This window comes from Giardia intestinalis, chromosome 4, assembly GCF_000002435.2.
Source record: "Giardia intestinalis strain WB C6 chromosome 4, whole genome shotgun sequence".
Classification (NCBI taxonomy): Eukaryota; Fornicata; order Diplomonadida; family Hexamitidae; genus Giardia; species Giardia duodenalis.
Genome location: NC_051859.1, coordinates 907,429 through 932,075, shown reverse-complemented (window position 1 = coordinate 932,075; position 24,647 = coordinate 907,429). Strand labels below are relative to the sequence as shown.

The window sequence follows — 24,647 nt, the reverse complement described above, 5'->3', positions numbered from 1 at the left end:
AATTTGATAATGCCATCAGAGACAAACATTACTCGGCTCATCGAGTGCTCTTGTCTATTGGGAGGTCGCATTATGTCAGTAGGTGATGCAATGGGTACAGCAGGTGACCTATCATTGTTTAGAGTTGCACTTCGAGATGTGGAAGTATGGCGAGGCGACCCTCCTGTAGATGGAGTTGTTATCATGGCAGCAGACAAGAAGCCTGGTCTAGGCTCGGGGCAATATGCCTTACTGGGCGGAAATCTCACGCCCTTACACGTCGCTGACAACACGCCGCTATACACCGTTTACACCATTTGCCAAAGTATGGCAGATATACGTGAACTGGCAGCTACGATCAACAAGGGAGTCCCCGGATGGGTGACCGAGAATGACAAGTTCATATCGCCATTCAAGGCCCCCTTTCCTGGGCTTCATTCAGGACCCCGATGCGCTGTGACAGGTAGACCTGTGCTGCGTTTTTCCTCTAATATAATACTTACTGTGACTAGAGTAATCCCACCAACAGTTTTGGAGGCACGAAATCCCCTAGGTGATGGCGTGTTCTCTTTGCAGGTCCGAAATGAGGGCAATGTACAAGAATTAATCCCTCTACTCGTTAGCAGAGGCACCCTCCTCTGGGACCAGAGTGTAGTTTGTATTAACCGGGGAACGTCTTATATCTTTCAAGAATCTGTCCCTAAAGATGTTCAGTTCCATGTCTTGGGACAGGGGGAGTCTGTTACTGGAAACATAAACACTTTGCATCTTGTCAACTTTCCTTGGCCACAGATGGACGAGCGCATATATTTCACCTTTGCCTTGGGAACGCTTTGTGCGAGTTCATTCTTTGACTTCTCACCGTGCTATCACAAAGGGATGATCAAGGGTACTCCCAGGCACAATGATCTTACTCGCTGCTTCAGTCCTCCGTGAGGGGCTTTTTGTAGACTTCGATAATGGTTTCGTCGAATATCCTGCCCACCACATCCGCGATTCGCTCTCTTGAGGAGATCTGTCGTTGCCTAAAACTTATTCCAATGTCTCTGAGCTTGTTGCTAATGCGCGTGACTCCATCCATAAGCGAGTTAATCGTTTTCACTTCCATATCAAGAAATGTGTCAAGCGTGAGTGGCATGTGGAGCTGTTGTCCAGTGGACAGAGCAACGGAGGGTGCGCATGACAGGGGGTCTGGCTCTCTACTGTACTGGGTACTCGCATACCTTGCGTTGATGGAGCCAAGTGTGGAAAGGTTAGAAGGAGCTCCCATAACCATGTTATTCTGGAACGTAGTCGAGGTTGTCGGGGGAGGCAGTCTTGAGGCACTTGAAGCAAAGCCGACTGTGTGTCTGTTAGAATGAGAGACAGTCGCAGGTGAGGAGGACGCGCTAGCACCAAAAGCTATCCTAGTAGAACCGTCCCCAGGAACAGGAAGCGCTAGGTTGTCTAGTACGCCGAAGGACCCTCGATCTACTCGCTCCTTGGATAGAGAGCGCTCTATTGCAGCTTGATTGGGGCTAGCCTCTACCACTTGGCTTATTTCTTGAATTACATCCAGCGAATGGTCACTCACCATCAAAGAAGGCCAGTGGCAAAACGCCTAATTTTTTAATTCGCTTCTGTCAAAGAGGGAAATTTACAAGGAAAACAGGGCTGCAACTTCGCTAGCAACGTCATCTAGAACCCTATCTGCGATTTCACGAGATAGCTGTACAGCATCCATTTCATCAAAGAAGATCTGTTCTGTTTGCTTAACACCCGCAGTTACTGCAGCTGTATATGAAGGTTGAACAGTAGCAGCCGCTTTAAGCTGCTGAGCTAAATACGCATGAAGCCGGGTCATGTCCTTTGCATATCCCTCAGCCAGTGCAGCTCGAAATCTGTCTTTAATAAGAAATACATCAACGAAGTGATCGATAGGTTCCAGGGTAAACTTGTAAAACCCATTGTTGTCCAAATAGTCTGCTTCCAAGGCGTCGCAGTCTGTGATGACCGCCTTGCTCAACTGTGATACGACGCAAAGCCCAACACTAGATAGCGCCATTATGCAGCAATCAAAGAGCGCAGATAGATGCGTTGTCTTATTATCTACATCAATGAGTGCGTCCAAGGAGACGGAAACGTCGGTAGCGTTTTCGATAAAAGTACAAAAGACGTCAACGTACTGCTCGACTTCTTTGCTAGTGACATTTGGATCTGGTTCGTAAAGTATCGGCTGGCGCGGCTCCGGTTCTAACTCTAGCTCTTCTGGATGCTGTATCATCTGCGAATTGGAAGGCTCAGGGTGCGTCGCTGGCACTAGATCGGATTTAAATCCGCTATCTTTTTCGTTGGTAAGCTCGTTGTACTGTGCTTCTTCTCGATGATCTACTATATATTCTGGGTGCTCAATATTAACGGTATCTGTTGTTTTAGAACCCAAAGGAGGGTTTTCTAGAGACTCGTCAGGCGCTCCAGGTATACTAGGTGCCTCATTATAATCTGAATTGTTACCAGAAGAGATTGCATGATGGTGCAGATTTAATATTGATTCATCAATGCCAAAACTTTTGCTCGCCGAAATAAGCTCTTGAGGGAGGACGGTAGTATTAGTAGTAGTGGCAGGTGCAGCATCCGCCAAAGCAGGCTCCACAGAGGCTCCCTGTTGCAGGTCGACCGGCTCGCTGTCGCTCTCTTCGTCGACAAAGTCCAGCTGCTCATTTATCTGCGTGTCCCAGTCCTTTGATTCGTCATCCATAACCCTTTTTACAAGAGTGTCATGATCAGGCTGATCTACCTCTGTTGTTATTACTGGCAGACCAGCCGCTCCATCAAAAAAATTCTGCCGAGAGAGCTTTTCCTTTTGAGTCATATATCGGTCGTATCCATCTGTTGGCTCCTCTGCTTGTAGTGTGTTGCCAAGATTGAGTTCATGTTCAATGTCTATTACAGGCTTGTTTTGTAGCTGGCTGGGGTCTAAGTCGTCAAATTTGTAGTTGTCTGGAATTAACGGTATCACCGTTGTATCAATTCCTTGAGTTGTACTGTCGAGCTCCTCGCACAAGTCATTGAACTCATACTCGTTTGTGTTATCGGCTGGAGGAGGGGAGGCCTTGATGTGTTGCTGCGGTAGATACGTGGGATTAGTGATAGTGGGGACGACCTTTATAGGCTGAAGATCAGCATGCTGAAGATTTTTGAAGTCAGATGACTCGCGCTCCAGGTATTCGTCCTGCGGAGAATATCTATACCTTTCTGGAGACAGCTGACGGGTGCCCTGCGCGTGTGTAAATGGATTGGGAATACTGTGGGGTGTAGTGCCCTCGTAAGGGATCTCCCTATCGAAGTTTGTCCTCTGTATAACATAGTCAACGCTGGTTTCTGACGCATATGAAGAGGCTGGCTTGATCTTTTCTATTTTCGGAACAGGTATATTAGTATAGTCTGATAGACTCATCTGGGTGAGATCCGTTGCTGAAGATGATCTGTTGGATTCCATGACACCTGCATGATCTGTTTCTGTGGTTGTTGGATGGGTCCTGACAGACGTCAAATGAGACCGCTGATATCTAGTGGGATGCGCCCCCGTGTTATAAGGAGCATAGTGCGGATCATTTTGCTCAGGAAGTGTCATCGACGGCGCACTGTCCTCGTCAGCAAGGCCTGGTGGAGCCACTTTCTTTCCTGAGTCACCGGATATTAACCCGACCTTAGATGACGCCATATTGCTGTACGCTAACGCCAGCTCAACTTTGTCACCCTTTTCTGCAGCAGCTTTTATCAAGAAGCTGTCTATCTCCTCCTTGAAAAGCTGCTTGGCCATCTCCTCAGTAATATTGGGGTCCCGATCAACCTGAGAGGCAACGCGCTGTATCATCTTGGTCATGACCTTTTCAGGAATTTCTGGGTATTCAAATATGGCGTCATCCAGTGCCTTTTTAATACCGACAGGATCTTTATAGCTAGGGACATGGTCCTGAGTATCAGAGACCTCATTGCGCGCGATAGCGTGCTGAGCATGCTGATATAACGGCCCCTCAAAAGGAGATGACTTCTTGGAGTTCCCTATTCTGCGTGTATCAGGAGAAGAAATCACCGGAGTGTGCTTGTCCTCTTTATAGGCATGATATATAGTATTGATGGCTGTGCTAAGATTTGTTACCATTTGAGAAATGTTCTTGTCTTCCTTGGTGTTGTTGGGCACCAACGGGGCAAGCTTTGTAATCATCTCGACGGCATTATGGAGCTCTTTGGTGACCACTGACTGCTCGCTATCGCTTCCGTCATAGTTCTCAGTTAGAGGATCTGGAGGTTGCCCCTCAGCAAGATTGTTGGTACGCTTTGCTTGCTTGCCTTCACGAGAAGGCCAGTCCATGTTGACACGGTCATATAGTGCTGGGACGTGTGCGTCTGACTTTACCGGAGCCGTCAAATCAATTACGTCGTCTGCTGAAGATGGATTGACAGTGTACTCGTCGACTGTCGTTCCAGGAATATAAGTGCTGTTCATTAGCTCGTTTAGCTCTTTTTCGTAAAGGTCATTATCCTGAAAATCATCATAGGCTGACTGCACTGGTGGCTCTGCCTTAGTCTTTTGCTGTATAGCGTTTAGTCTATTAGGAAGCTGAACCGATGTCTTTGTAACCTGAGTCGCCCCTGGGTCAGCCTTCTTGCGTTTACGCACATCTTTTGCTACTCTATCATCGCTCCTGTCCCGAGGTCTGTCTGTCTCTGTCCCAAAATTCCTCGTCGAAGTCAAGCTATTTCGAAGCACCTTAGGTGAATCTTCATGCCTGCTTATCCCTTCTTCATGGAGCGTGTCAACAACAGCTTGCTTTAGCTTCTTGATAAGTTCGTCCTCCATAGAGGTGGTAGTAAAGATAGATTGCTGAGGGGCCGGGGCGACCCCACTCGGCGTGATGGATCGGGAAACAGAAGCTCCAAACAGCGGTCCCTCAGCGCGCATGCGAGCTAACAACGCGGTAACCAAAGTATCCTTAAGACTGGTATCTTTATGCCGCACTGGAGGCTGAAGCTGTGGCGGCTCTGGAATCCGCTGCTTCTTTGGCGTGCCGCTGCGCATCTTCTTCTTACCTGTCTGCTTAGGAGTATTCTTGGCGTGCGCTTGCTTACTGCTGGAGGATTTCTTTCTGCCTGGACCAGAATAAGCGGTACTAGGCGGAGCAGCCCGTCTGTCCATAGCATAATGTGCGGAACCTGACCGAATAGGACGCGGCTCCTGCTCCTTGACAACTATTATTTTCCCAGGCGTTGCGGACGATAGCTGCCTGACAACCTGGGGTTGCATGTTTTTTGATTTTTAATTGGCGGTCGCGATTCCCAGCGCAAGAAAATGGCCGTTTACAAGTCTACTGTCCGCGATCCAAGTGCTACACTATGATCACTACTATGCACTTATACGCCTACCAGCCTGGCATGTCGCAAACACTGGTTTCTTGACACTTTGGAACTGAAAAGTCATTTGGCTTAAAAAGCCCTTCCTCTAGATTGTTAGGATTAAAGGGATGTTTGAGAACAGGCTTATACTTATAAGTGTCAGCTGGAAGGGCAGAATTGTCACTCTTCATCTCACTCACTGTCTTTAGGAAACGCGCATCCGATTCGTCAAACCAATTTCCGTAAGTCTTTTGCCACTTACAGCGAGATTCTATGTTCTTCTTCTCCAGTTCTCTGTGTATAACATCGTAGTTCTGGACATTTTCTGGCTTAAGCCCCAATGGCATAAGATTTGAAATTTACAATTAAAACATCGAACTTGCTCTGCTTCAGCGGGTGATTCTGCAACTACTCATTGGTATTGCTTAGCACAAGTTGCTACTCAAATTTACAATCGGCTGTTCTACATCTAAAGTCCTCTAGTGTCTAGTTCTGATGAAGCATCCTTTTCTCCTTAAGTCTATCTTGCTACCCTGTGCCCACCTTAGTGTTCATCTCTTCCTGAAGCTTTTTGTAAAGGGCTATCTACTACTAGGGAAATGTGAGCCCACAACTACTGAGCTTGTATTTGTTTATTGTCCCGCAGTACTGTGCAATCAAGAATTACACTCGGGCAGCCCCCAGCGGAATCCGTTGATATAATACGTTTACTACCTAAGTGTACAGTTAAATCTACGCTTTGCCCCGGCAGAGGAACCACCAGCAGAGGAAGCCGACGAGGCCCCCGACGACAATAACAGCAGCCACAGCAATGCCTGCAATGGCGCCGGTAGAAAGGCCACTACTCTTGTTTGTGTTGGCAACCGCCTCGCACGCGTCTTTTCTATCGTTCAGGTTGAATCCCGGGTTGCACTCGCAGACGTTTTGGTTGGGGGAGGAGTTCTGCGGGCAGGTGGGGCCGCAGCTTCTTTTATCGAGCTGCACGTTCTCGCCAGGAGTCTTGCAGTCCAGGCACGTCTGGTCGTTGGGGCCGCACGTCTTGCAGCCCGCATTCTGCAGCTCTTGTGCGCAGTTTGTGTTGGCAACCGCCTCGCACGCGTCTTTTCTATCGTTCAGGTTGAATCCCGGGTTGCACTCGCAGACGTTTTGGTTGGGGGAGGAGTTCTGCGGGCAGGTGGGGCCGCAGCTTCTTTTATCGAGCTGCACGTTCTCGCCAGGAGTCTTGCAGTCCAGGCACGTCTGGTCGTTGGGGCCGCACGTCTTGCAGCCCGCATTCTGCAGCTCTTGTGCGCAGTTTGTGTTGGCAACCGCCTCGCACGCGTCTTTTCTATCGTTCAGGTTGAATCCCGGGTTGCACTCGCAGACGTTTTGGTTGGGGGAGGAGTTCTGCGGGCAGGTGGGGCCGCAGCTTCTTTTATCGAGCTGCACGTTCTCGCCAGGAGTCTTGCAGTCCAGGCACGTCTGGTCGTTGGGGCCGCACGTCTTGCAGCCCGCATTCTGCAGCTCTTGTGCGCAGTTTGTGTTGGCAACCGCCTCGCACGCGTCTTTTCTATCGTTCAGGTTGAATCCCGGGTTGCACTCGCAGACGTTTTGGTTGGGGGAGGAGTTCTGCGGGCAGGTGGGGCCGCAGCTTCTTTTATCGAGCTGCACGTTCTCGCCAGGAGTCTTGCAGTCCAGGCACGTCTGGTCGTTGGGGCCGCACGTCTTGCAGCCCGCATTCTGCAGCTCTTGTGCGCAGTTTGTGTTGGCAACCGCCTCGCACGCGTCTTTTCTATCGTTCAGGTTGAATCCCGGGTTGCACTCGCAGACGTTTTGGTTGGGGGAGGAGTTCTGCGGGCAGGTGGGGCCGCAGCTTCTTTTATCGAGCTGCACGTTCTCGCCAGGAGTCTTGCAGTCCAGGCACGTCTGGTCGTTGGGGCCGCACGTCTTGCAGCCCGCATTCTGCAGCTCTTGTGCGCAGTTTGTGTTGGCAACCGCCTCGCACGCGTCTTTTCTATCGTTCAGGTTGAATCCCGGGTTGCACTCGCAGACGTTTTGGTTGGGGGAGGAGTTCTGCGGGCAGGTGGGGCCGCAGCTTCTTTTATCGAGCTGCACGTTCTCGCCAGGAGTCTTGCAGTCCAGGCACGTCTGGTCGTTGGGGCCGCACGTCTTGCAGCCCGCATTCTGCAGCTCTTGTGCGCAGTTTGTGTTGGCAACCGCCTCGCACGCGTCTTTTCTATCGTTCAGGTTGAATCCCGGGTTGCACTCGCAGACGTTTTGGTTGGGGGAGGAGTTCTGCGGGCAGGTGGGGCCGCAGCTTCTTTTATCGAGCTGCACGTTCTCGCCAGGAGTCTTGCAGTCCAGGCACGTCTGGTCGTTGGGGCCGCACGTCTTGCAGCCCGCATTCTGCAGCTCTTGTGCGCAGTTTGTGTTGGCAACCGCCTCGCACGCGTCTTTTCTATCGTTCAGGTTGAATCCCGGGTTGCACTCGCAGACGTTTTGGTTGGGGGAGGAGTTCTGCGGGCAGGTGGGGCCGCAGCTTCTTTTATCGAGCTGCACGTTCTCGCCAGGAGTCTTGCAGTCCAGGCACGTCTGGTCGTTGGGGCCGCACGTCTTGCAGCCCGCATTCTGCAGCTCTTGTGCGCAGTTTGTGTTGGCAACCGCCTCGCACGCGTCTTTTCTATCGTTCAGGTTGAATCCCGGGTTGCACTCGCAGACGTTTTGGTTGGGGGAGGAGTTCTGCGGGCAGGTGGGGCCGCAGCTTCTTTTATCGAGCTGCACGTTCTCGCCAGGAGTCTTGCAGTCCAGGCACGTCTGGTCGTTGGGGCCGCACGTCTTGCAGCCCGCATTCTGCAGCTCTTGTGCGCAGTTTGTGTTGGCAACCGCCTCGCACGCGTCTTTTCTATCGTTCAGGTTGAATCCCGGGTTGCACTCGCAGACGTTTTGGTTGGGGGAGGAGTTCTGCGGGCAGGTGGGGCCGCAGCTTCTTTTATCGAGCTGCACGTTCTCGCCAGGAGTCTTGCAGTCCAGGCACGTCTGGTCGTTGGGGCCGCACGTCTTGCAGCCCGCATTCTGCAGCTCTTGTGCGCAGTTTGTGTTGGCAACCGCCTCGCACGCGTCTTTTCTATCGTTCAGGTTGAATCCCGGGTTGCACTCGCAGACGTTTTGGTTGGGGGAGGAGTTCTGCGGGCAGGTGGGGCCGCAGCTTCTTTTATCGAGCTGCACGTTCTCGCCAGGAGTCTTGCAGTCCAGGCACGTCTGGTCGTTGGGGCCGCACGTCTTGCAGCCCGCATTCTGCAGCTCTTGTGCGCAGTTTGTGTTGGCAACCGCCTCGCACGCGTCTTTTCTATCGTTCAGGTTGAATCCCGGGTTGCACTCGCAGACGTTTTGGTTGGGGGAGGAGTTCTGCGGGCAGGTGGGGCCGCAGCTTCTTTTATCGAGCTGCACGTTCTCGCCAGGAGTCTTGCAGTCCAGGCACGTCTGGTCGTTGGGGCCGCACGTCTTGCAGCCCGCATTCTGCAGCTCTTGTGCGCAGTTTGTGTTGGCAACCGCCTCGCACGCGTCTTTTCTATCGTTCAGGTTGAATCCCGGGTTGCACTCGCAGACGTTTTGGTTGGGGGAGGAGTTCTGCGGGCAGGTGGGGCCGCAGCTTCTTTTATCGAGCTGCACGTTCTCGCCAGGAGTCTTGCAGTCCAGGCACGTCTGGTCGTTGGGGCCGCACGTCTTGCAGCCCGCATTCTGCAGCTCTTGTGCGCAGTTTGTGTTGGCAACCGCCTCGCTGCTGGTCTTCCCGCTGTACTTGGCCAGCACTGTTGCACAAACTAGGAGAAATCCTACCAACATTAGCGGGAGTTCGTATGCCACTGCTCTTCTGTCAGGCTGGTGTGTTGCCGCGAGCAGTGAGAGGCAGCCGCTCTTGCTCCCTTGATCAGTTGGACTGGAGAAGAACGAGATAGGAGCACGCCCACCGGAGGCCGGCTGACAGTGCGGTTCCCCCTGACTTCGATAGGAACAGGATGAGTGATGGCCAGACTCAGAACGCACCTCTCTTGTGGAATGATTGTTTGGGTGCACTCCTGTACATTGCTGTCACTGTATCACTGGGCCCGCCTGCAGGGGCAGGGCGTCTCGGTAGTAAATGCGTCATACTGCATCTGCTCGCTCCATGGCATCTGGGGCGCTATTCTATGAAGTCATTGAGTCACCTGTCTCCGAGCATCCACTGGATCCTGCGGCGGGACCGCGCCTCCGTGCCCGCTCTACCCACGAGGAAGTAGGCACCGCATAGGGATCCTCGGGAAGTGGCAGTGCGTTGCAGCGCAGGGTTCTCTCGAGGGCAGCAGCCGAAGCCGACAACCAAGACAGCCCGCAGGCACCTGCCTGGACTACTCTCCCCTGGAGGGCTGTGCTATCCGGCCGAGTGCGTCGTCGGGAAGCGGCTTCGTGGCAAACCTGACGAGCTCCCTGCTCTGCCGGCTGGACCACTCCACGATGAGGCACCGGCGTCTGTACGCCAGCGTGTGCACAGGACACGGGGAGTGCTACAAGGACGCCTGTGTCTGTGCCGAGGGCTACCACGGGAGTCTGTGTGACTGTCGTGTGAGGAACATCGGGGCCGTGGCGGGGGTGACGGCGAGCACGGCCGTCTTCTTCGGGCTCCTCTTCCTGTCTGCGACTCGGTAGGGTGTACAAGTCCCGCACACGGCTAACCTATCCGCGGCCCAAAAAAGGATCGGATGTTGCTGCTTACTTTGTCTTTCCTCTGCGCGGCGTCGGCCGAGCGGGACCCGTTCAGCATCCATATGGCGTGCGAGCATGCCTTCGAGCGCTTCGTCGGCCTCTACGGGAAGGCCTACGACACGCCCGGGGACCGGCTGGAGGCGGAGCGGAACTTCTGCATGCACCTCGAGCACCTCCGCAGGCTCCGCCGGGAGGGCCACGAGCACGTCACCTTCGGGATCACGTCCCGGATGGACCGCCACCCGCGCGCCGGCCTCCTCCCGCCCCGGTCGCTGGGGGGTGGCGAGTGGAGCGCAGCCACGAGTACGTGCACACGAGATAGCAAATCGAATAAGTACACCAACTGCAACGTCGATGCCTACGAGCTGGGGCCGGACCTGAAGGGAGACACTCAAGCTAATTCACAGAGTGCCAACGCTGACGATAAGAGCAAGAAGCAGGACAGCTTCTTCCTCGTCGACGTGCGGGACATGAACGTCAACGGCAGGCAGCGGACGCTCCCCCACTCCGTCGACCTCCGCGAGGTGGGCCTCGTGACCCGCGCGAAGGACCAGGGCCTGTGCGGCTCCTGCTACGAGTTCACGACCATCGAGGTCCTCGAGAACCTGATGCTCGTCGACGCAGACCTCTACACGAGGGGGAAGTACCTCGATCCCCAGCCCTTTCCGTCGAACTACTTCTGCAACTGCTCGGCCCCTGCGAGTCAGGACGGGGACCAGAAGAGTACTGACTGCACCACAGGACTAATAACTGTTACAAATCGCACCGAACAGGACTATACCGACATCCCCGAGAACTGGAAGTCCTACAGCGCGTCCACCCTGCGCCTCTCCGTCCAGTTCCTCCTCGACAACCTCATCGGCGGGAACTACTGCAACGGGGGGAACTACTTCCGCGCCATCGCAGACTTCGTTAACAAGCTGAGCAAGCTCGCGAAGGAGTCCGAGTGCATCTACAGGGAGTACGCGACGCCCGAGAAGGCCGCCCCAGACGATGGTACTAAGTGTCAGGACACCAACATAGGAGACTTCAACCCTGCCTTCGTCTCCATGCCGATGAAGAAGAAGGGCAGCTCTTCTAATTCTGGGGCTGCAGGTAGCGATGAATACGAGTATGATGTCAATGGTGGCTCAGGCACCCCCAAGAAGTTCGGCGTCTACCAGATCCTGCGGAACGAGGGCGTGCCGGCCTCGGGGCTCATCATCGAGGAGATGGACAAGGGGAAGTTCGCCGAGTGGGAGCGGAACGTCATGAACGTCCTGGCCCGCGGGGTCGGGGTCGCGGCGGCCATGCACACAGAGTCCGGCGTCGACACGTCGATCGACAAGGACTACGAGTCCGTCGTCGCCTCTGCGCTGACGTTCAACCTCTACAAGGGCGGCGTCTTCCCCGACGTCAAGTGCGTGCGCGCGACCACGAACCACCAGGTCATGCTCGTCGGCTACGGGGCCTACAAGGGCCGGCCCGTCTGGATCCTGCGCAACTCGTGGGGGACCGGCTGGGGCGTCTCGGGCTACTACTACATCGGCCGCGGCTCCAACTCGCTCTGCCACGAGCTGACCGTCGAGTACACGATGCCCCGCTTCTACGGGCCCGACCGCGACGGCGTCCACCCGCTCTTCCTCTCCGCGCCCGACGAGGCCCAGAAGGTCGCCATCGCAGACGCCGTCCGCGCCTCCCCGTTCAACAACAAGGTCAAGCGGTGCGTGAACGGGCTGGACACGGTCGACGCGCACGGAGGCACGATGTGCGAGGCTCTCGAGGTCAGCGCGTGGAACTACGTCCTGGTGGGGGCCCTGGCCATCGTCATCTTCTTCCTCGGCCGGTACTGCATGCAGTACTACTTCTGCGCGCCGGAGTACATCTTCCACAGCCCGCTCAACCTGAACCTTCCGCACAAGGGCGTGTAGCGCCTAGCGCCCGAACTCCCCGTCGTAGAGGGTGGTCAGGTAGATGTCCATGTTCTCGCTGAACCTCCGTGAGATCTCCCGCACGTCGCTGTCCTCGACGGAGAAGTCGGACAGCCGCGGCCCCTCTGTGCTCCGGTAGTCGCAGAGGCTCTCCTCGTCTATGGAGACGACCCGGCTCGGATCGAAGTTGGCCAGCGTGTCGAACTTGTACTCGACCTCGCTCCGCCGCACTGAGATAGCGACCCCGCTGTTCAGGCCGCGCGCGCACCTTCCCACGCGGTGGGTGAGGGTGGCCAGCGACTCTGGAAGCTCGAAGTTGACCACCGAGCGAACCGCAGGAAGGTCGAGTCCGCGGGCGAAGTTATCAGTTGCCAGGACGATAATTGCAAAAGGCTCTGCCTCCGAAGTAAATTTAATTCTTAGTCGTACAGATGGCCTGGGTGAGGGGGCCGTTGACAGAGTAGCACCCGCCCCTGTAGAAGAGAAAGTCCCGAATGCAGCCTCCGTTGACGGGCACCCGTGCTTCATCACACCTAGAGCAGTATAAGATAAAGCCATGATTATACATCAGAAGGAGCTTTTCACTGATTGTTGCAGTATATCTGTAAACATCTTCATGTGAATATCATCCTTAGTAGTAACAGAGTAAGAATTAGGTACAGATGGCTTGTAAGGGGGAAGACAATCACCGCAAAGAATATGTAGATGGCTTTTTGAGTGCATGTATACGTTCCATCGCGTACCACTCTTTTGGCCACATCTAAGCCAAAAGCCTTCCACACGCCCACAAACGGAGCAGATTGCTGGATGGCATGCACCTGTTGTTTCTCCATAGCATAAAGAGACGCTAAAAGAATCCCACACACTACCAGCAAACAACTGCAGATTTTCTCCCGGCAGGTTGAGAACCTGGTTCTGCAAAAGATGCGTTGCAAGACAAATAAGTAAGTGGGTAGGATGGACATCATAGCGGATAGGTTACAATAGATATCTATGGAGGGAATGCTTTCTGTCGTGCATTTAATCAGCCAGGGCAGCATGAGCATAAAGTACGGCAACCACGTAGCGGTTCTTCTTGACTGAGTCGTTACCCATGCCAAAGGCATGACAAAGTATAAAACGATGCGAGCAGTCACCGTGAAAATCTCTGTCCAGGGCTGCAGATGATGAAGAGCCATGGATAAAAAGAGGGCATGCGTAGGTATCACATATCCATCAAAGTCGGCATCGCTCAGCGGATCGATAGTCGCCATTTTTAAAAACTAGTTTTTCTCACTAGCGTGGTCAGAGAGACTCTTGAAACACAGAAACTAAGCCCTTACCGCTACTGCGCAGCTTCGTCTTTACCTCAGCATAAAAATTAATTGTCCCAACCCAGACTATGCAGCCCCGGATGATTAGGTATGTGCTGGGACGGCATGACATCCACAGAGTTCATAACAATTGTGATCCCATTCGACACATTACTTCACACGGGATGCGTGCTGAGCCCAGTCTTATAGCTCGTCGAATTGAGGATGCATGCGAAAAGAGCTTTATTAGCTTTGAGGATAACGAAACCCATGTACCGATAGTTCTTGCACCATCAAAGTACTACCATGTAAGTGGAATCATCCAAGAACTAACTCCCGAATTGACACCGGTGAATTTGACACCTAGCGAAGAAGACGCGAGATCCAACGAATCAACTTACGCGACTGATAATAGTGACGATACCTCTCCCACCTCCAATCACAATTCTTCACAGAACTCTATACAACAGACTCTACATGATGATCTAGACCTGATAGAGGACAGTGCTGACGTCGCTCCTATTGACTTATTGGCAGGATCTAAGAACGCTGAAAACAATCAGTTGATCAGCGCTGAGCAATCTGGCTTACATCTGCAAGCTTCAGACAATGGCACCTCGTCAGTTGGAGCACCCTTTTCCTATGCTAGAGCATCTTTCAAGGTTGACTATGAAGAGTCCGCTGAGCTATGTCTGATAGGGCGGCTAATGGTCCCTTCGGTCTTTGTGAAACTATTAGATCTAGGCAAATCATATGCCAAAAGTTCGTTGCAAAGCGCAGGAATCCACAGGCCGCAAGACATTCCACTTCGCATTGTGCTGGAGTTGGTTCCAATTATCGTAAGCCTATTGCTAGCTGATTCTAGGTACTTTTCAGATTTGCTACACGATGTTAATCCGGCATCTAGTTATCAACCAGAGCAGTGTCAGACAAAATTTGTAAGGTTGCTGACCAATGGTATCGCTGATGTGAGAAGCACTGGAGAAGCAAAGTTTTGCCACGCGCTGTTAACCCCTCCTTCATCTGCTGTGCTTGTTAACCATACCATTAGGCTTCTATCAGCTTTAGTCTGCGACTCAATAAGTAACGAGCGTCACGCAAACATTTATTCTGCGCTTAAAAAGATCTATCCACGGTCCGATGAATTGGTGAGTTCTCGCCCTGCTCCCTTTACCATCGTTCCGCTGGAACCGTGTTATAAATTCTTAGAAGATAGAAGGCTGATGGCACAATACACTGAAAGCATACCGTGGATCGTCCGGGGTATTGTCGAGGTTATATTCTTGGAATTCTATGCTGTACACACCATACGGCTTCCTGTCTTGGAGCAACCGTTCCGCTTACCGAGCCTTGACCGGATGTACAATGTTTGCACTTTCACCATGGCCTGTCTTTTCATACGTCAATACTGTGAGGCACAAAGCGGCACTTTGACAACGAACCAGCATGCTTCCTCATCAACCATGTCAACACATCATGGCATCCTCCTCTCATTAGGTGCTTCTCTCCTTGGGCACACTAAAACTTGGCTGAAGGAGTCCTTAGGTGAGTGTCACGCATCTGCCTATCAGTCATCTATCTTGGAAAAACTGGACAAGTACATAGGGGACTGGGGTACCGTGAACCTCTTTTTACGTAGCTCACTTCTGCAGTTAGCTACTATGGGTTTAGTCTCTAGAAACGAAGTGCCATTTAAACTAGAGCCGGCGTTCCTTCTGAAGCAATCTATCAATTTGACGAAGGCTGATCCCGGCCTTGCTAATTATTATCCTGGAGACTACTTGGACTCGAGTAATTTGATTGGATACTTGCTTGGACTGGTAACAAGACCCCTTGCAATTGATTCTCAGAGAATAATGTCTATTTACCTGGAGCTTCTAAGCTATTTTGGGATCAATTCCAAATGCACTAGTGTATTTACTGATATGATTAATACGCTTTCAAGATTTAGGCATCGACAAGACTCTAGTGAAGCAACGAAGGTAAAAGATAAGCTTGGAAAAGAGATAACCCATCTTTATGAAAAAATAAGGAAACCGTTGATGGAAAGCAAGGGTATTGCAGAAGTAAAGGCGCGAAGAAAGACATCCAACCAGTCACCGCCTATATTTATCTGTTTCCTGCTAATGTTTATTTTCCACGTCTTGCTGCGCAGTAACTCAGTGATAAGACATCCGGTGCACGTTTTCCTTCAATCACCGACTGACGCAGCTATCCTCCTCTACCCTCTTGCACTGTACAGGCTTGCTTCTAAACACTACGGAAGCAACGCAATGAGGCTTATAATTCCTCAGTCGTCCAAGCTCTCGTGTCTTACATCCATTTTTAACGACCTGATCAATTACCTTGAGAGCCCTTCGGAAACGGAACCAGAGGTCAAGAAGAGGGCTGAAACTACCTCGAAACTTCTGATCATCTCGCTGGAAGAAGCAAAAGAGGCTTTAAACTTGGTAGATATCGCAGATGCATCCGATGATCAAAGAGAGGTCAAAATATATGTGCACACAGACCTATCTAATCACGTGCTCTTGTCACGTGCATCTCTTGTTACTAACATTCCTTGTCAGTTTGCACTTTTTGACCAGCTAATCACATCTTGCGATAAACTTTCAACTCTGGTTTTTTAACGAATGACAATCAATTTAAAAAACATAAACCCTGTAGATTGTGTTCGCATTTACTAATAGTACATATTATGGGAGCACCTATGAAGAAGTGATTTGCCAGATGTATAACAAGAAGCTGGGAGAGTTACTAGTCCATTGGAGTAGTGCACAAGGTGCAAAGTAATGTCTAGATAGGCGGATGGCTATCACTTAGTAAGTTATTAATCAACCAGAAGAAGTAAATGGCGACGCAACAATTTACAAGCTAATGCCCAACTGACCGTGTTGAATCTTGCATTTAAGCCGACATCGGTGCCTTTCCATTATGGCGTCAGGTCTGTTGAGGAGTAGCTAAACTGGATCTTCAGAGAGTAGAGATTTTGCCAAGTGCATACCTAAAGCACGCATGCCTTCCACGCCTGCAGTGCACAAGTCTTAGTATGTAGAGCAAAACCACAGTATACCTTGCCTTACTTCGCCAATACAATCCACTCAAACGAAATGTCAGACAAAAAATGTCCAGGGCGAAGTCATCAACATCAACCCACGTACGCGTTATAGGCATTCCGCCACACGCCGGAGACGAAATATATGACGAGATAGTACACAGATTATCCAAGCTGGGAGGCGCAACAATCCACAAGAACAAGACGCTATACTACGTAGATGCCCACTTCAATAGTTCAGACATGGCCCAGCTTGCAGTAGAGCAGTTTTCTGCTGTGAACATTCCGTCAGGAGAAAATCTACAATGCAAAATGGTCGAGACAGATAACGAAAGGGAGAAGAAGCGACAGTTACAAGCTGTTTATTCTGCCGTGAAAGCTTTGCGCCCAGACCAACAGGATGCCATCATTCTTTCCTTTCGGCACTTTATCGGGGCACACCCTGAAGACGCAGAGGCCCTTCTTCTTGCATATCCAGCTGCGCTTCTAGGATTGAAAATGCTGGTCACAGATGTGGCTGACATAAGGACGGAAAATTAGCACATCGGTAACTAGTTCTGATATCCACCGCGTGAGCTGGAGTCAGGTAAACCGTAAATCTATGAGCATTCAAAATAATGCAGCGACGGACTATCTTTTTGGATGATTCTCGTGCTATGAAAGACTGCAGCTCCCGCGTAAAGCTGTCTTCCTCTCTAGTGAATGCTGCAGACCTTAACGGGAAAGAGAGGCTCGATCAAGTTCTGGAGTACTTCCTAACGCAAGACCTCAAGAAACACAGTTTGGACACCATGGCTGATAGCTTAGAATCGCAGCTACTAGCTCTGTATTCTTGCGTAAAGGGAGATGCCGTAACAGAGCTAGTTCGTGACCCCCGTCTTGCAAAGTTAATTGATGCCCTTGCACAGCACTTGCAACCGTATACGTCCACACAAATTGCATTCCTTATCTTCTCTATGCTTGATCAATTTGCTGATGCAGGTGCAGAAATGACTGAGCTGTCAGTGCGGGCTGGCCTTCCCTATCTATCCAATATCACATCCATGATCGCAGAAAGTCCTGAGCTTCTCATAGGGGTACTAATGTTTTATACTCACTCCGCCAGCTATGAGCTTCACGGGCGGCAACAGCTCTTACTCTATGCGTCTGCAGACGAGCTTCTGAGACCGATATCTCTGTTACTTCAGCTTGATTCTTGTGAAGAAGAGCGTGAAGACGCGATGCTTCATGATGCATCTAACTATTTCTCTCTATTGAGCATTGTCCCTGCTCCCATCTTACAGCCACTGGGTAGTTTTCTCGGTGCATTCTTGGCCAATTGTAGCTATGACTTTGATGGAGAGGTTTTCGCCTATCTACGTCAAATGCTATTTTTCTTCTTTGCTATCACCCCACTGTTTTCCAGATCTGACGAATGGCGGAGAGTCGGGAATGATCTGCTTTTAGGGCTGAACAATTTCTGTATGCATCAAGACTTTGGAACGCTGCTTGGAGGCTTCCACGCATGGAGGCTATGCATTCAGCTAATCAAGATTTACAGAGACATGACCAAGCAATTACTTTGCTTCATCGCTAATGTTGCTTCTACCTCCGTTAATAATGATGTCTTTAATGACATAGCCACACTAGAGTTTTCTGACATTCTCTCATCTATTCTTGCAACCGGTATCCACAATGCATATGTTGATGTTGCGCTCACTATTGAGGTACTATTCGCTCAGTGGCCGCCATATCGAAAAACCTTTAGAGAAAGCAGTCTCATTAAGGTCCTCGTCGACAATCTGTATTCAGTAACACATATTGTGGTTAACTCGTCTATCAATATTATTTCCATCACCGTCGCCGAAGCGTGGGAAGAGTTTTTTGCCGCCGGCCTCGTGGCCGCGCTCGCCCACTATCTTCAAAATGCCTTGATTAAGCGGACAGTGTCGTGCACAACCAAGTTCACTGGGAGATGCTTTCGAATCTTGCACCAAATGATGGAGCTATCTCGTGGCACTACACTCGAAGAGCCCGTAATGAGCACGCTTTCTACTGACGTCCTTTATGAGTGTTATCTCTCTGCCCACGACTTCCCTAATATGGCTGTCTATGCGAGCGTATCGACATTAATTGAACTGGTGAGGATGCGTCACGAGAGTATGTGATAATGCCGGAACACAATGATTAGGCACTTGCTCTGCCCATTATTTGTCAATATGTAGCGTTCTCCATAGGCTTGCAGTACGATTTCTTCCAGTTAATGTAGTCTATCAGGCCATCCTTCCCCAAAGACATGTCATACCTCAACCTGGCCCCAATCAGAAGACTCATAGACGCAACCATTTTGTTGCTCGACATACCCTTCTCAATCGTCGCTGGATTGCATGTTGTGACCAGCGAATTAAAGGCTGCCTTGTGAGCACTGCGCTGGATTGCATCATATAGCCGCTTCCATATCGTGGGGTCGCATCCTAAATATAGATATGGACCATAGACACGCTCGTCTGCTGCCGCATCTGTACTTTTTGTGGGGCCAAAGTTTTTACCGAATACCTCGTTCACCGTATTCCTGACATGCTCCTCAATTATTGACATATCAAAGAGGGAGTACGTGGTCTCAGCTAGTCTGTTTTGCTTCTCGATTTCGGCCTGCTGTTTAATTTTCTCGCTGACTTCTAAAGAGTCATTAGAAAATTGGAGGCTGAACTTATCTACCAAGAGTATGGGCACTAGTGCTAAGAGAATTTTGCCCGTATTATCTTTGTCTATCATCTGTACAAGCTTCTCGAGAGGCTCCGTTTTTAGCAATTTGATTATGAACACAAGTGGTGAGATAGATTCTGGCAGTATGCATTCCTCTGGTCCAAGAAGCATCAGATTGATAGGAATATGCTTTCTATTTGTATTGTCTGGCTTCTTCTGGAACCGGATCTTCTCTTGATTAGTGAGGTAGAGGGCGTAATTTATGCTGATTGGGAGGACATTTGCAGCAAAGAGAGAGGACGCAAGAGTTTCCGTGAAGCTAAGCATGGATGCTGTCTCAACGTATTTTTTGGTACTGAATTGACCGAGGGAGAAGGACATAGGAAGGAGGGACACGTCAATCTCGCCCCCCAGACGTCTCTGTATGTCACTGCAGCTATACCTCAGGGCCTGGAGCCTTGCAGGCAGTGCCTGGATGGATTCAGCAATTGAGGAAAGCACTCTAGACTCCAAGTATCTAAGCTGAGAGATCGTTCCGTCTACATTGGCTATGGGGTACGATAGCTCCGCAGTGATGCTTTCGTTAGCCTTTCTGATGTCTTCCTGTGAAATAGAGACGTAGAAGGTCGTATTTTCAATAAATGAGGGACTAGACGTGACAACAACGGGGGCGTTAATGAGGCAGCGGCTCTTGTCGAATAGCTCAGGGGCAGTACAGTCAAAGTTATCGGGAATAATAATGCACATCAAGATCGGAGTGTCAATAACGAACACGTCGCTAATGCTTTTATCCACTATGTAACCAAATCCTATACAATAGCCATTGTCTAGTGGTACCTTTGTAAAGAGTGTTATACTGTAGTGAGAAAGAGGCTTTTCCGCCAAGAACGTGTTCAGCATCACAAACCGATCTTGACTCGTCTGTGACAGAGCGCGCACACGTTTATAGATATCTCTGTTAGCTTTAGACGTGCCTATGTTGAAGCACACCCTGCCACTGACCGGGTTCCTGTTTTCCTTTCCAGCACAAACAAGTGCTTCAGTTTTCGCTTCAGATCCAATGACCAAAAAAGGGCAGGAGTTGATGGTGCGGATCAAGTGGCGCCTTGTTGACGCACTCAGATCTGGGATATTTGTAAACTCTGCTCGTAGCACACTAATACACACCTTGGCAAACAAATCTAGAGAGTCGTGGGCATTTAGAGCAAATACAGAAGGCACTTCTAGTTCCACCTCAGCTGAGTTTCTATTTGTTAAAGCATACTGAGTGTTCCGTAAGAAGGTGATGACTGGCAGTAAAGTATGAAGCTTTAGCTTGGTGCAGATGTGGCCAAAAAGAGCTTCAACCGAAAGTATCCTAAAGGTAAACAGGGAATGGAATGGATTTGTGTAGCGAGCCGAGCGTGGGAGACCAGGGGATTCTGAATCACCCATCAACGACATGATTTCGCAGACGAGGCCGGGCGTTAGGACTTCGGAGATGACGAGAGAGATCTCTGGGGAGCAATTGAGAGGTGCATTAACAGTATCATTATCTTCTCGTATCGACCGGGTATCTGGCAAGCCAAGCAGTTTATCTGAATCAACGTGACTGAAGGACACTTCAATACAGCGGAGTATCAAACACTTTTCATCTCTATCGAGGGGCGCGATGGACACTACGGGCTCGTTGTATGCTGCTGATGTTATTAGGATGCGAGATATGTTGAAAATATGGTGCAGAATAGATGAAAGCCAAATCCCACCTAGCTCATAGCTCTTAGGGAGCTGGTTTTTCTTGTATGTACTCGGCTCTCCACAGGGATAGAAGGGGTGCTCAATGCTATCAACAGATGGCTGTATGAGCACATTAACATACTTGTTTCGAAGCTGGGAAATGTAGCTAGGAAGGATGGACATATAGAAGGCCATCAGAGAGGCGCGTCCGTGATGCGGCACAAACCCAAGATCCAGTGTGATCATGTCCGCCACCTCTTTGTTAACTGGTACATGGATACCGGCATTCGGTATGGAAATAAATTCTGGGTACATGCTCCGCAAGGTTGTCCAAGGAACCTTAACCCCTCGAACAGAGTGGATGAGGTCTGGGGATACATAGCGCCGGCTGGGCAGGCGCGCGTTGCTATCAAAATCGTATCTGAAAAGATGCATGATCCCATTATCTATCACGCAATTGTATGCGGTTTTCAGCAAACCCTCAAGCGTTTTCTCAAATAATTTGACATTGGTAGTAGCACTATATGTATGATCGCTCCTCTTAACGTATTTGAGCATTTCTTCGTTGATATATTTGGAGAGTAGCTTGTCGATTTCCACATCGTTGAGACGCTCTGGGGCGTTCTGATGATCAAATACATATTTAGAAATACCAAGCATGATGCGATAGTGCGGTACGATGAGGAGACGGGGGTTTTCGTAAAAGCTATCCCGATTTTCAATCCCATATTGCACATCAAAAAATATTGATTGCTTTTTTAGTAGATCGATATCAAGATTGAATGTTGAAGAAATCTGCTTGGTGAGCAGATTGGGCTTAAGATCATCGCCCTTGGAGGCATTAAAGATTTCGCTTTGGCGACGTGAAACGGGCACATTTGTGTCCTTGAAATTAATGCGTCCCTGTACCAAAGCAAAGACATCATGACTGAGAGAATCTAGATAGTCCTGGGGAAGGGCATCCGGGGCAACCGATGCAAAGTAGCTGGCCGCAAAGCGTAGAGTTTTTTCGACGTCTATCAGCGGATGAAGGCTAAGAGACTGCAGCTTGAGGTAGAAGACGTTGAGGGTTAAAGAGATAAAGTATCGTGCAAACCCAGTAAGATGCTGGAGAATCGATCTGAGTAAGCCTGCAACGGTAATGACTTCCAGAACATTGGCAAAGGATGTCTCAGTAAGAGATAGGGAGGGAATGATGGGTCTAAGCAGGGAGTTGGCCTGAGTAGCTGTGTCTTGTTGGTCAGTGAGGCTCATCGACAGGGGAGCCTGGTCCCGTACAGAATCTGCAGGTGTCTGCACTTCTATATCTGTGCCCAAATATCGCCCCGTGGTGTCTAGCACGCCTATGTTGCTGTGGATGTCTATCTCTGAGATATAAGCTGCTGCTTCAGTAAAATGTATAAGATCATGAGACACCTTGTGCAGGACCGGTGTGAACTTCTGCTTAAGATCCGTGCCGTCAGCGCTGGATGGAGCAGCAAGCTGAGCAGAATCTGCGTTTAAAGAAGAGATGTCACAAAGTGCCCCTCTCTTCAACACGTCATCAATAGAATTGGTTTGAATGAAATAATAGAACATGTCAGATATGTTGATAAGATCCTCAATGGATTCCTCTCTGCGGGTATCTGCGTGCTTTGCATAATATTCTTTGATGCAGCGCTCATTCTCCGTTCGAATTGACGTCATGTCCTGCCCGAGGTTTATGAAGGCTTGTCTGCTGCTGGGTAGGACATTAATGTCGAGCAAGATAACTGGAGCGGGCGGTACATACCTATATGCCGAATCTTCTTCAACGGTAGAAGAGAAGCTGACCATCTGGTTAATATCATCAAGAAGATTCTGTGTCTGTTGAAGGTAGTTCCTCTGTGCTGCTTGTGCAAAGAAATCCGGAGCCAGGGCCACTGCAGGAGGATAGCCCTTGATACCAATCCGCGTCCAATACTCAAAAACGCTTAACAACCCATACTCCTCGTTGATATTCTGAGAAGCGACGAGGAAGTGCAGAAGGGGGCAGAGAGTTCCAGGAGCGTCCAGGAACAAGGATGCATCCCCTCCACCGGAATTATCGGGTGAGAGAACAAATTCTGTTAATATATTGTCGTGACCACTGGCTGTTTCAGATGGCTGGCCGTAGTTTATTCGAACAGAGACAGTCGCCTTGGCCAGTAACATCTTAACTGCATCAGGCACATTTGGCGACGGCGACATTATGATCTCTGCCACTGCCTTAATAATAAAATAAAGAATGGATCCCTTGATGAGCGGCGACAGCGGAATGCCATCTAGTATGTCGCTCGATGTCTTGGTCATATCAAGGCGATATGGGTCTGAGAGCGTCCCGTCGGGATTTATATATTTAATGATAGAGGGTAGTAGTGGGGCTTTTCTGTAATATACCGGCATCTCCTTTTGGTGTGAGGGTAGGAACAGCGAACTTAGAATGTGCTGAAGGACAAGTGCCTTGGAGTACTCGTCGCTGATAATAAGGTGCGAGATGTCTCCCTCGTACAGGCCGGGAGTGAAGACGATAGAAATGCGGCCCTCCTCGTGGTCGTCAAGCCCACCACTGGGCGGTGAGGTATGTTCCGTGTGGCCTGTCAGTTTCATATAGCGTGAAGTCAAGGTGTTCAAGATTGTCTCCATAACCTGCAGGATATTCGAAAGGCATAGAGAGGGGATCTTGTCGGGGACAAGAGTAAACCCACGCAGTACTGAGGATCGTATGAGAATAGAGAGTGGCTCCAATGCTGCCAAATACGCAGGAATAGTATCAGATAATTCTGTGAGTATGTCACTGAGCCTACCCTTGAGGGAGCAAAACACGCCTTTTGTGTATAAAGAAAATAGAGACGATTCTTGGACATCCACTCTGTTCCTTGCAAATAGCGGTACTGATAGAAGGTCGGGGACTCTGTAGCTTGGCGGGAAGCGTGACAATTCCTTAAACTGGAGCATGTAGTTAATTACATACGACATATTAAGGTGTAATACAATGGCCTGATCCTTGTAAAGAGAAGAGCTTTGTATGACTTCGATATAGCCCAGTGTCTCATCAGGTGCAGTGTAAAATACTATTGTATTGATGTGAGATAGAAGAAAGTTAAAGTTCTGGGTTCTCATCGACAAAAGGTGCAGGATGGTGTAAGATTGATTTGAATAGGGACCCGTGGCGAGCAGGACCAGGCAGCTTGCCATGAAGATGGCAATAACGGGCCAATAGGAGATGTATTTCAGGGCTTGTGCAGTGGGTTGCCCAGATCCATACTGATAGACAATCTGTTGAAAATAAAAGCTTTGCTTAAACGAGCTTATTAGTTGACTATATCCCTGTGTTGGCGACATGGAAACGTCGGGCAGACGCTGTGGATCGTAGATATCTGAAACGCCTGGTGAAAGATTTCTAATAGCTGCTTCAAACAAGGCTCGGGGGAGGCCGGGGTAAGGAAGGGTATGAAGTAGTTGCAGAAGCTCAATGAGGAAATTGATGTCATCGTGGCTGTTTGAAATAATATAATGTAAAGCATCAGAATCCGTCGAAAGCGTAAAGAAGAACAACGGAGTATTTTCGCGCGCTTTATAGTATGGCTGGACAGACTCAGTGTCTTCTGAAAGCAATAGGTGAGTGACACGAGCATATGGAATGGCTCGCCACAGCGTATTGGCCTTGATGATTTCAATAAAAAGTGAATCATCAAGATGCGTGACCAGCTTAAAGGTTGTATCGATCACCTTATTCTCTCTTTCTACGAACAACGGAAGAGTACGAGACAGTAGGACAACGCTTTCGGTCATTTTTTAACTTTCAAGTTTAACAGCTGCAGAAGCAAAAACACTTCTGACCAGCTAAAGACGCTTGCAGAAACAGGAGCATCTGTCATGGAAATATTTTAGCAACGCTTATTCCTAGCTTTAAATCTG

At 50.0% G+C, this 24,647-nt stretch overlaps 12 protein-coding genes across 12 annotated transcripts; 5 read left to right on the top strand and 7 right to left on the bottom strand.

Annotated features, from left to right (window-relative positions):
• Window positions 1–9: 9 nt before the first annotated feature.
• Window positions 10–915, top strand: GL50803_0028336 (uncharacterized protein; the record flags this gene model as incomplete). The annotated part of the gene is made up of 1 exon (XM_038046019.1): window positions 10–915. The coding sequence occupies one exon, from the start codon at window positions 10–12 to the stop codon at window positions 913–915; it is 906 nt and encodes a 301-aa protein (XP_037901963.1).
• GL50803_0014565 (uncharacterized protein) lies at window positions 902–1,555 on the bottom strand (the record flags this gene model as incomplete). The annotated part of the gene is made up of 1 exon (XM_038045775.1): window positions 902–1,555. One exon carries the CDS (start codon window positions 1,553–1,555, stop codon window positions 902–904), a length of 654 nt encoding a protein of 217 aa, XP_037901962.1.
• Window positions 1,556–1,615: 60 nt separating this feature from the next.
• On the bottom strand, window positions 1,616–5,266 carry GL50803_0086815 (uncharacterized protein; the record flags this gene model as incomplete). Its single annotated transcript, XM_001709652.1, has 1 exon — window positions 1,616–5,266. The coding sequence occupies one exon, from the start codon at window positions 5,264–5,266 to the stop codon at window positions 1,616–1,618; it is 3,651 nt and encodes a 1,216-aa protein (XP_001709704.1).
• Window positions 5,267–5,381: 115 nt separating this feature from the next.
• On the bottom strand, window positions 5,382–5,702 carry GL50803_0011976 (uncharacterized protein; the record flags this gene model as incomplete). The annotated part of the gene is made up of 1 exon (XM_001709651.1): window positions 5,382–5,702. The coding sequence occupies one exon, from the start codon at window positions 5,700–5,702 to the stop codon at window positions 5,382–5,384; it is 321 nt and encodes a 106-aa protein (XP_001709703.1).
• A 385-nt stretch (window positions 5,703–6,087) lies between these two features.
• GL50803_0050165 (VSP) lies at window positions 6,088–9,177 on the bottom strand (the record flags this gene model as incomplete). Its single annotated transcript, XM_038046135.1, has 1 exon — window positions 6,088–9,177. One exon carries the CDS (start codon window positions 9,175–9,177, stop codon window positions 6,088–6,090), a length of 3,090 nt encoding a protein of 1,029 aa, XP_037901961.1.
• Window positions 9,178–10,070: 893 nt separating this feature from the next.
• Window positions 10,071–11,984, top strand: GL50803_00114915 (Cysteine protease; the record flags this gene model as incomplete). The annotated part of the gene is made up of 1 exon (XM_001709650.1): window positions 10,071–11,984. The coding sequence occupies one exon, from the start codon at window positions 10,071–10,073 to the stop codon at window positions 11,982–11,984; it is 1,914 nt and encodes a 637-aa protein (XP_001709702.1).
• Window positions 11,985–11,987: 3 nt separating this feature from the next.
• Window positions 11,988–12,542, bottom strand: GL50803_0060631 (Helicase conserved C-terminal domain-containing protein; the record flags this gene model as incomplete). The annotated part of the gene is made up of 1 exon (XM_038046232.1): window positions 11,988–12,542. The coding sequence occupies one exon, from the start codon at window positions 12,540–12,542 to the stop codon at window positions 11,988–11,990; it is 555 nt and encodes a 184-aa protein (XP_037901960.1).
• Window positions 12,543–12,598: 56 nt separating this feature from the next.
• Window positions 12,599–13,237, bottom strand: GL50803_0011965 (uncharacterized protein; the record flags this gene model as incomplete). The annotated part of the gene is made up of 1 exon (XM_001709647.1): window positions 12,599–13,237. One exon carries the CDS (start codon window positions 13,235–13,237, stop codon window positions 12,599–12,601), a length of 639 nt encoding a protein of 212 aa, XP_001709699.1.
• Window positions 13,238–13,365: 128 nt separating this feature from the next.
• Window positions 13,366–15,903, top strand: GL50803_0017593 (uncharacterized protein; the record flags this gene model as incomplete). The annotated part of the gene is made up of 1 exon (XM_001709646.1): window positions 13,366–15,903. The coding sequence occupies one exon, from the start codon at window positions 13,366–13,368 to the stop codon at window positions 15,901–15,903; it is 2,538 nt and encodes an 845-aa protein (XP_001709698.1).
• Window positions 15,904–16,397: 494 nt separating this feature from the next.
• GL50803_0011961 (uncharacterized protein) lies at window positions 16,398–16,868 on the top strand (the record flags this gene model as incomplete). The annotated part of the gene is made up of 1 exon (XM_001709645.1): window positions 16,398–16,868. One exon carries the CDS (start codon window positions 16,398–16,400, stop codon window positions 16,866–16,868), a length of 471 nt encoding a protein of 156 aa, XP_001709697.1.
• A 77-nt stretch (window positions 16,869–16,945) lies between these two features.
• On the top strand, window positions 16,946–18,475 carry GL50803_0011960 (uncharacterized protein; the record flags this gene model as incomplete). The annotated part of the gene is made up of 1 exon (XM_038045698.1): window positions 16,946–18,475. The coding sequence occupies one exon, from the start codon at window positions 16,946–16,948 to the stop codon at window positions 18,473–18,475; it is 1,530 nt and encodes a 509-aa protein (XP_037901959.1).
• A 46-nt stretch (window positions 18,476–18,521) lies between these two features.
• On the bottom strand, window positions 18,522–24,521 carry GL50803_00114921 (uncharacterized protein; the record flags this gene model as incomplete). The annotated part of the gene is made up of 1 exon (XM_001709643.1): window positions 18,522–24,521. One exon carries the CDS (start codon window positions 24,519–24,521, stop codon window positions 18,522–18,524), a length of 6,000 nt encoding a protein of 1,999 aa, XP_001709695.1.
• Window positions 24,522–24,647: the final 126 nt, after the last annotated feature.